Source organism: Austrofundulus limnaeus, unplaced genomic scaffold, assembly GCF_001266775.1.
Source record: "Austrofundulus limnaeus strain Quisiro unplaced genomic scaffold, Austrofundulus_limnaeus-1.0 Scaffold122, whole genome shotgun sequence".
NCBI classification, from domain to species: Eukaryota; Metazoa; Chordata; class Actinopteri; order Cyprinodontiformes; family Rivulidae; genus Austrofundulus; species Austrofundulus limnaeus.
Genome location: NW_013952524.1, coordinates 457,022 through 465,929, shown reverse-complemented (window position 1 = coordinate 465,929; position 8,908 = coordinate 457,022). Strand labels below are relative to the sequence as shown.

At 38.2% G+C, this 8,908-nt stretch overlaps 3 protein-coding genes across 3 annotated transcripts in view; 2 read left to right on the top strand and 1 right to left on the bottom strand.

Annotated features, from left to right (window-relative positions):
• slc37a4a (solute carrier family 37 member 4a) overlaps nucleotides 1-957 on the top strand; it is a 9,444-nt gene extending 8,487 nt beyond the window's left edge. Inside the window, exons 7-8 of the mRNA XM_014015041.1 lie at nucleotides 276-414; nucleotides 503-957. Of these exons, the coding sequence (XP_013870495.1) occupies nucleotides 276-414; nucleotides 503-669 (306 nt within the window). The 3' untranslated portion in view covers nucleotides 670-957. The remainder of the gene's footprint in view (nucleotides 1-275; nucleotides 415-502) is intronic.
• A 137-nt stretch (nucleotides 958-1,094) lies between these two features.
• Nucleotides 1,095-4,116, bottom strand: trappc4 (trafficking protein particle complex subunit 4; the record flags this gene model as incomplete). The annotated part of the gene is given in 5 exon segments (XM_014015044.1): nucleotides 1,095-1,325; nucleotides 1,427-1,553; nucleotides 1,960-2,063; nucleotides 2,773-2,947; nucleotides 3,838-4,116. Coding segments are annotated over 5 exon segments (660 nt in total). The 3' UTR covers nucleotides 1,095-1,246.
• Nucleotides 4,117-4,261: 145 nt separating this feature from the next.
• Nucleotides 4,262-6,706, top strand: rps25 (ribosomal protein S25). Its single transcript, XM_014015045.1, has 5 exons — nucleotides 4,262-4,351; nucleotides 4,965-5,054; nucleotides 5,140-5,323; nucleotides 6,458-6,556; nucleotides 6,646-6,706. The coding sequence occupies exons 1-4, from the start codon at nucleotides 4,349-4,351 to the stop codon at nucleotides 6,550-6,552; spliced, it is 372 nt and encodes a 123-aa protein (XP_013870499.1). The 5' UTR covers nucleotides 4,262-4,348; the 3' UTR covers nucleotides 6,553-6,556; nucleotides 6,646-6,706.
• The last annotated feature ends 2,202 nt before the right edge of the window (nucleotides 6,707-8,908 follow it).

Here is an 8,908-nt window from a genome sequence, read left to right as displayed (position 1 = left end):
TTTGGTGCACTTTAAGTATTTATTTATTCATTTATTTATTTATTTATTAGTCAATTTATATATTTCCGCTTTTATTTTTAATTATGTCAGTTTCGGTCCTCCATACAGCAGAAGACTGATAATCACCCATTCATTCAAATCAGGTGTGTTTGAGCAGAGAAAAAAATAAAACATGCAGGGCTGCGGCCCTCGAGGACCAGGATTGCCCACCCCTGCTTTAAAGCAAAACAAGAATAGAATATAACATAATAATAAATCTTGTTTTCTGCGTTCAGGTGTGGATACTCAGTTTGGGTGCTGTGTTTGGTTTCTCCTCTTACGGTCCAATAGCATTGTTTGGCGTGATAGCTAATGAAAGCGCACCTTCCAACTACTGTGGGACGTCGCACGCCATCGTTGCCCTGATGGCAAATAGTAAGTTCAATAAAACGTCACCAAATGACATTTTATGATGGGACACAGGTTTCTTTATCTTCCCTTTTTTTTCCCCTTGCCTCTTAAGTTGGTGGCTTCCTGTCTGGATTACCGTTCAGCACAATCGCCAAGCACTACGGCTGGGAAACAGCCTTCTGGGTGGCAGAAATCACCTGTCTGGTCACCACTGTTGGATACTTCCTGTTACGCAACATCAGGACCAAGATGGGACGCGTGCCTAAGAAGGCAGACTAACATGATCACACCCTCCATGACCAGTGATGGAGTTTTGTTTTTTTAAACATGATTTCATTGATCTGCAGGACTTAACACAAAGCTCATAAGTTGAACTTTTTTTTTGTCTGTTAACACTACATCAGCAGGGGAATGTGCAGTAAATATGTCTCTCAGATAAGGAAATGTGCCAAATRCACAAGTTTCCTCTTTAAGGCAATAAAAGCAGACTAGTGTCTGGTTTGGAAATAAGCTTATTTTTTCAATTGCTGTAATGAGCAATTTCAAATTAAAGTGCAAAACTTTATAGTCTCTTTAAATTACATGTGAAGTCTTTAATATGGCACAATCAAAGGCTTCCATAAAAAGACTTTTTGTGATTTTTATAGTTTATGTTCAGTGTCTGGTTGTACACACGATGCTAAAAAAACAACTGCAACAAAACATTTACATGTTCAGAATTTATTCTGTTAGGTATTTACAAAATGTGATGTATTTACAAGGCTTTTATTAACAAGAAATAGAAATAAAACTAAACACAAAGCACTTAATTCTTTCCGGTTTGAGACTGAGGTCTGCACACACACTCCTCTCTGGTTTAGGACCCAGCTCCAAAGTTACCAGCTTTCTCTGCCACCTCCAGCGCGCTCTTCAGGTTCTGGTCGAACAGTTCGCACCTGAAGGAGAACGTGGAGCTTAAAGCTGGAAACCGTATCAAAACGCAGAGGCTGTGCTGAGAATCTGAAAAACCCCGAGCGGGAAGAGGCGACACGATTACCTGATGGGCATTTCCAGAGAGTAGAACGGGTTCTTGAGAGCGAAGTCCGAGTAGATCTCGTAAATCTTCTTCAACAGCGCGTCGATGCCGGACTGCCGCGGGTCGGCCAGGACGATGAACTTGATCCCTGATGGAGCGGCAGAGACGAGTCAAACAGGTTTAATCCAAAACAAGAGCGTTAGTACAGGAAAAACACCAAAACCAGTGGTTATTATGCTCCTACATCACAGGTTTGAAACAGCTCCAGATGGAACCAGTAATCATTTTGTTAAAGCTGCAGAAACATTCTAGTGTTGGGTCTAGATGTTCACATACAAATTTAATTAATTTGGGGCAGGTTTCTGACTGCTTTTATATCACTTAACACTGATGTATAAAATATTTACAGTTAAAACTATGCATCAAGATCCAGTGTACCTTTACTTAATAAACAAATTAGCCAATAATTATCTTAAAGTATACAAACAAAACAAGAACTTTACAAAGACTTGTTGCTGGACACGTCATTCGCTAAMAATAGATGTTTTACTGACCCGTGAGGGTTTGAAAGCAGTGAAGTTTAAAGACATCCGTTTCCAGCATCTCGATTCCTGAACTGCCAACTTCAGGAGACAGCTGTGAGCCGATGGCAAATAACCTGAACATAGAACCAGCAGAGACGAAGCGTAATGAAGTTCACCTTCAAACCGAAGGGACATGTGTAAAAATTCTGGTGTAAGCTATGAGGAGATCCCCGTACTGTCACAAAAAATTTAATTATACTTTTTTTTTTATTACGGCTTCTTAAAATTAGGTGTACTAAACCTCAAAATAAGCAACAATTTAATAGTGTCAATATTTATAAAAAATACACTGCTGATCTATCTCCTCCTTGGTATTGTGTTCAAATAAACTTGAAGGCCTCAGACCTGGAAAAATGTCTGCTTTTAGAGAAGTTCTCACACTTCCTGGTCAGCGAGTGAATCATTGTGAATGATCAGTAGCTCAACTGCTACTTGCATCTTTAAACACTTATGGAAATAGAAATGTTTTTTAAATAAACCATCGTTTTAGACATGGAAATTATGGTTCTTTTCTGGGATCTTGGATCACTCGACTCGGTTCCTTTTTGATGAGCCGAGCCAAATGACCCAGATCTCAGAAAAGAACTGGGATTGCCATCACTACGTTCAACGTCTGCATTTTGTGTTTGCTGAATACATACATGGTGCAATGTATTGATCAGTGACCTGATATGTATTTTGTATTACTTTTCCCTTCACCATATTTACTTTGTGAACACTTGAAATTCAGTGAAGCCTAATAATAAGCCCACCACTCCGGCCTTCAGTCCCAGAGCGACTTACGAGTGGAACATGGATGCAAGCATCAGCTTCTCGTTGGAGCTCAGTCGAGCCCGTCCAAACCGGACTGAAACTGGATAATTGGCTGGATCTTTGAAATATTCAAGGATGTCCTTTCCCTCTGCTGTGCTCTTTCCCATCACATCAACTCCATTGATGGACAGTACCGCGTGACCCACTAGAAGACAAGAACCGTAGTTACAACAGAGGCAAGTCACAGGGTTTAATGGGCCAAGTTTGCACAATTTTCACATGTAGGCATCCTTAGCAAAAAGTAGTATACTTAAAGCTCATTTTAATAAGTATGCTTGAGTATAAGTTTAAGTACATCAAGTGTACTAGGCACCATGTACTTGTAGTGTACTAGAAAGTATATTGGTTTAAAACTTGTTCATACTAAAATGGGAAGTTTTTTGTTTATGAAAAGTATACTTTAAGTATACTGTTGTTTCTTTTTACGTTCATAAACTTGCCAAAAAGAAGTATACTTTAAGTACATGTCACTAAGTATGCTGAAGTATATAAAAGCGTATTTCCCTAAGTGTACTTTTATTTACCATGTAAACTGATAAAAGTGTACTAGCAGTTTACTAACAAATATACTTCTAGGACTAAATTGGCCCACAAAAATTTATTAAAGTATATTCAGAAGTATACTGAAAGTAATCTAAGTATAGTTTTAGTTTAATCTTGAAATTTACTACAAATAAACCAGTCTGTGTGAAAAGTGTACTACTAAAGTTTATCTTGACCAAAAGTTTAAACAATAATATAAACTTTACACTTAAACTTTTAGTATACTTTTAGTACAAGCCAAGTATAGTGTAAGATAAACTTGGTTAAGTATATCTCAGGTAGGTACATAAAAACTAACCTGGAAGTATACTTTTTATTTTAAGCTTAAAATTAGCATATACTACCTCTTGCTAAGTGCGAATAAGGTGCAAAATAAAAAGGATTTTTTTTTATTCATAGTAAAGAATCAATAAACAGCTGACATAGAGAGCCTGTTTAATTACTGCACCTATCCAAGCTAGTTAAGGTTTAATCATGGCTTTAAAATGTTACCTTTTATTCCGTCCCTTTGTCCAAACGACACGACGACTTTCTCATCATGATGTTTTAGCACCAGGTCCAAAGGGTAGCTGAAGGTCTTTTCGACCTCAGTTCTCGGGACGTAGTTGTCATACTGGTAAATTAAACCTCCAGCTTTATTCACAACATACACACTGAAAATCGCCATTTTTTTATTTTTTTTTTTATTTGCAACTTCCTGCGCTTCTTCTCCCAGCTGACTGCACTGTCACGTGACCAAAAAATAGTCAGCGTTTAATTTTTTTTTTTTTTTTTTTTTTACGTGTTGTTTTTAATAAATATTCGTCCTGGTTATATACAACCAATCTTTTTACGTCTTCTGCGGTAGCTACCAGTTATTTAAAAAGAAAATTAAAACCGAGTGAAAGAAATCCACAAAAACTTCATTTCCCACAATTCCTACAGCACTTCCGTRTCTACGGGTTGTCTAAGCGGCTCGTGCACGGGTGGACTTCCTTTTGCTCCGACATCTTGACAAGGCAACATGGTGAGGGTGGTTTTTACTTGCTTTATGTGGGGAAAAAATACACTTCAACGTTTGTCTGCTGCTTTTCGTTTGTGCCACGATATTTCGGAGCTTCCTCCGGTAGCTGTGTAGGTTTTCTACTCTGATAGGAAAGTTTTATGTGCCGCATTTTTAGCACCTCCTCAGTTAGCGCTTAGCTTGCTAAAATGGCTAGTCGGCTAAATCTGCCATGCTTTCAGAAACCCTGCGTAACTACCGAGTTATACATATATTGACAGCAGTATTTCCCTGTGCATAATGGATATTATTCTGAAATACATTAAATAATTGGAGTGACATCAGCTGTGGTTAATAATCACTTAAATCGGCAGTGAGAAATTATTCTGAAAACACGGCCGTCCTGTTTCCGTGTAAACACATTGTGATCCATCGCATCTGCTACAAAGAAAAACGTTTCAAACACATGTCAAATATTGTAAGCTTGACTTTATAACACCATATGTATAGAACCAGTTTCACATAGACATTTGATTTTATATGTGAACCTGTGTATATATCTTACACGAGTTACACGTCGCTCCAGGTTGAGTGTAAAGTCTGTAAAGGGTTTTAACTTGTGGTCTTCCGTTTCCAGCCTCCTAAGCAGGATAAGAAGAAGGATGCTGGGAAGTCCAAAAAGGACAAGGACCCAGTTAACAAGTCTGGAGGCAAAGCCAAGAAGAAGGTAAGCACTAAGCAGGCGTCAGCACTCGCTCACTCAGACTCGGAGCGATCGCTCGTCGTCTCAAACGTGTTTTCGTTCTGAGCAGAAGTGGTCCAAGGGAAAAGTGAGGGACAAGCTCAACAACCTGGTCCTCTTCGACAAGGCAACCTACGACAAGTTGTACAAGGAAGTGCCCAACTACAAGCTCATTACCCCCGCTGTCGTGTCAGAAAGGCTGAAGATCCGTGGCTCTCTAGCCAGGAACGCCCTCCAAGAACTGCTTGCCAAAGGTGAACCTCATCTCTTCAGTTTGAAGTCATAAAAACTGTTGGAACAACCAAGTCAACGTCCCAATAAATTGTTTCATGAGAGCCGTACTCTTAAGTTTTGATCAAGCAAAGATTATTTTATTTTTAGAAAACGTGAAAGTGATCTTTTATGTTAACAATAGAATTTGTTATTATTATTTTTTTGTTAGAACAATGCATATTAATCAACATGTCAGCAGTAAGCATCAATGTAAATATACTGGAGTTAGCACAACAGTATTATGTATGCCTGGGACTTAAATGTGAAATTAGACACTACAAATGGGGTTTCATTGTTAAGACTATGCATCATCATCTGTACTCAAATACACAGTTATAATACAGTAAAGTAGTTATACAATATACTTTTGTACAGATACTAAAAACATGCTTGATTTTTGGTTTAAATAGGAAGAAAGCAGATTCACAGAACACTAATTGAGTTTGTTGTGGTTTTATTGGGATTTGTCTTTTGTGACACTAATATGCTAATATTTAGTGTGGCCTGGTTTTAGCCACTACTTAACGTTCTAAATACAAAGTACGCAAATATAACAATGGCACATGCAGTTTCAGATAATTTGTTGTGTGCTATCGTGTTGAATATGCAATTATCTTTATTTTATCTACAGTCAACGGTAAGTAAAAAAAAAAAGTATGCTTTAATGTGAAACCTTCACCCTTTGCACATTGTGATTCTGCAATATGGCCACAAGGATGAGCACATGACATCAACCAGTTCAGTCTTAATGTTTGCTTTACATCTTTGAAGCTAAACCAGATTAGTGACCACGATGTTAAGAAATTAATTGCTGCCCCCTTCTTTACAAGCACTAGCCTTGTTCACAAATCTGAGTTATATTCCACCTCTCCAGTTCTGTGATGTTTGCTTCATTTTACACAAATATTGTTCATATACACACGAAGACCTTAGAACAAGACTCTTAACTATAATTGGGCTTCATGCTGTTTTTAAAATACAAAGATTACCTCAGCTGTAAAGCCAAACAAGTAAAAACAGCCTGTGTAGACTTAAACATCCGTTAAACAGAAATAAATATGACATCATGGTGTCGTAATTGAGAAAATACTGAAAAAAAWGATTTTGTCTTCCAGGCATGATCAAACTGGTGTCCAAACACAGAGCTCAGCTGATTTACACCCGTAACACCAAGGGTGGAGATGAAGAGGCAGCAGCAGAGAAAGCATGATCAGGTACAACAGACTCCACGTCACCTCACATTTGGTCATGTAGTGGTTTAAAACCTGCTCTTTTAACACTAACCTTCATGTTTTTTTTCCAGGTCTCCTGTTTCTGTCATCTGTTTGTAACAATGATGTAATAAAATTGTAAAGACAACATGAGCTTTGTTCTTATTTTGCTGTTTTTATTTTTAATACCAAACATCTGATCAGGTTACTGTGGCAGTAATGTCAGGTTAAAGGTCAATCAACAGAAAAACCTAACTCAGATTGGAGAGTGAAATATGAGACAGGTCAGTAGGCGCAGCAATTTTAACACTTGGAGCATTTTAAGGTTTTTATTTGCTTTTAACATTTGTTTTTGTTAACTTGTTTCTTCTCACTGCGTAGCTGCAAATGAAATACACCTCGGCACTGAAGCAAATCGCTCCAGTCTGCAGACGGTTGATCAGCACTTCACTGATAAATGCTCCCTAAAGTGACGATCAGGTTCATTTAAATGGCAAATCACTCATTTCTGTGATGCACATGACCATTTAAAATAAATAACGAAACTGATAGAGGAGCTGCTCAGATCTGACAAGAACAGAATCGGTGCCTTTCTTTTTTTTTTTAATGTGTTAGTGAATTGCATCAATAAACTGTAGAAGTCAGGATTATTTTTGACAAATATGCCTTATCTTGTAATTGTTTTTCCTTTTTAGTGAAGTCGGTCTGTTTTTGTAGATATTCTTAAGCCAGGATGAGACGCTGCTGCGATCAGGGGCTTCATTTAAATCCCTTTAATGCATTCAAATGCTCTGAGCACACTAATATTTGTTTTCTAATGTAGCATTACCCTGCCTGAATTCAAAATTCAGACTTCTCTCATTCTAAGATGGATCGCTCCCAACTCTTTTCTGTCTTGTGTTGGTTAAAAGCCTGCAGGCGTTTGAAGTTTTATGGCGTATTGATAAGAATGGTGTGAAATGAAAAAGCCTATCTTCACTGTCAAACGTTGGCTCAGGGCTCGAGATGCACCAGAGTTCAGTGATGGATGCAGTTAGCCGTCTGTTTGTCACCACACAGCACCACCCCGAGCACAGGAACAAAACAAACCACTGGGTTTATACCTCCGACAGACGCTCCATCCATCAGATCCTCCAGCGTTCAGCCTGTAAAGAAGACAAACACTAAGCTGTATTTGTCTTCTCACCAATGTACCCCGCTGGTGGACGTCAAACACTGAATTTAAAGTTTACTTTGAAACGTTTGCAGCAAGTTGAGCTCGGACTGAATGTGGAGTTTGGTTTATTTAGCAGAGAAGCAGTTCAGGTGTTCAGTGTACTGTGAATGATTTGTCATATCTGTGTTGGTTCAGAAATCAGTTTCTATTCCTGTCTTCATATGGAATCACAACTTTACTGGGGTTTTCTCTTTGCTTGTTGAAGGTTAAAAGTCATGTAAAGATGCCATAAATTCACTGACCTGTACTGCCCTGCAGTCAGCTGGGGCTGATCCTGTAGAGCAGGCCGTCCTCTTTAACTTCAGTTCAACCAGTAGAACCAGAGGCGCCTCTAGAACGTTTTCATTAGGGTGCCCAGTCAAATGGAAATGCACAATACACTCAAAAACATTTACGTTGGATTTAATAAAAAGAAATTATGTCAACAGTTTCTATTTARTTGAGTAAATACAACATTTACTTCACATTCACCTATAAATAGAAAWTTTTTTTGTTACGTTTACTCAATTCAGTTGTGTTAGTTTAGTAAACCACTGTACAGCATCAGGTGAAAACTAGTGCCACCATCTTGGTAGGTGCTACACTGCATCCTTACTGTCAACATGGCAGCAGACCATTTGAGGAAAAAAGAAAATGAACTCAGTCAAGAAACCAAATATTTGTGGGATTTTTAGTTATAATTAACCTGACCCTTGCTTTCCTATGTAGTTCCGCTCAATTCTGGTTTCCCGAAACGAAGAACAAAGGGCTGGTTTTAACCAGGCYAAGTTATAATTATCAGAACATGAACTTAAAAAAATGTAGCATTGCCTTTGTTTTTGTACACGTTCACTGTAGTTCATTGCTCTGGAGATTAGACTGCTACAGTAGTGTAAAGCTGGGCAGTTACAGTGCACACTGCCTTTCCCGTCATGCCTAACCTTTCATGGTTTCCTCAAAACTCACTACTGCAGCTTTAATAATGTATACATAACACATACATTATTTGATGATAATCAAGGCCGGATTAACCATATGGGCAATTGTGCAATTGCCCAGGGGCCCAAGGTCTCCAAAGGATGTATTACTGTACATGTTGACAACAGAGCAGAAAAAAAGGACTGACGATGTAGAAATCATTAAAACTATTAATAATAATA

Excerpts from the sequence above, each read along its gene's own strand:
- rps25 (XM_014015045.1), top strand. Across the intron at positions 5,055-5,139 it reads GAGGCAAAGCCAAGAAGAAG|AAGTGGTCCAAGGGAAAAGT; the intron begins GTAAGCACTAAG and ends CGTTCTGAGCAG. Across the intron at positions 5,324-6,457 it reads CCAAGAACTGCTTGCCAAAG|GCATGATCAAACTGGTGTCC; the intron begins GTGAACCTCATC and ends TTTGTCTTCCAG.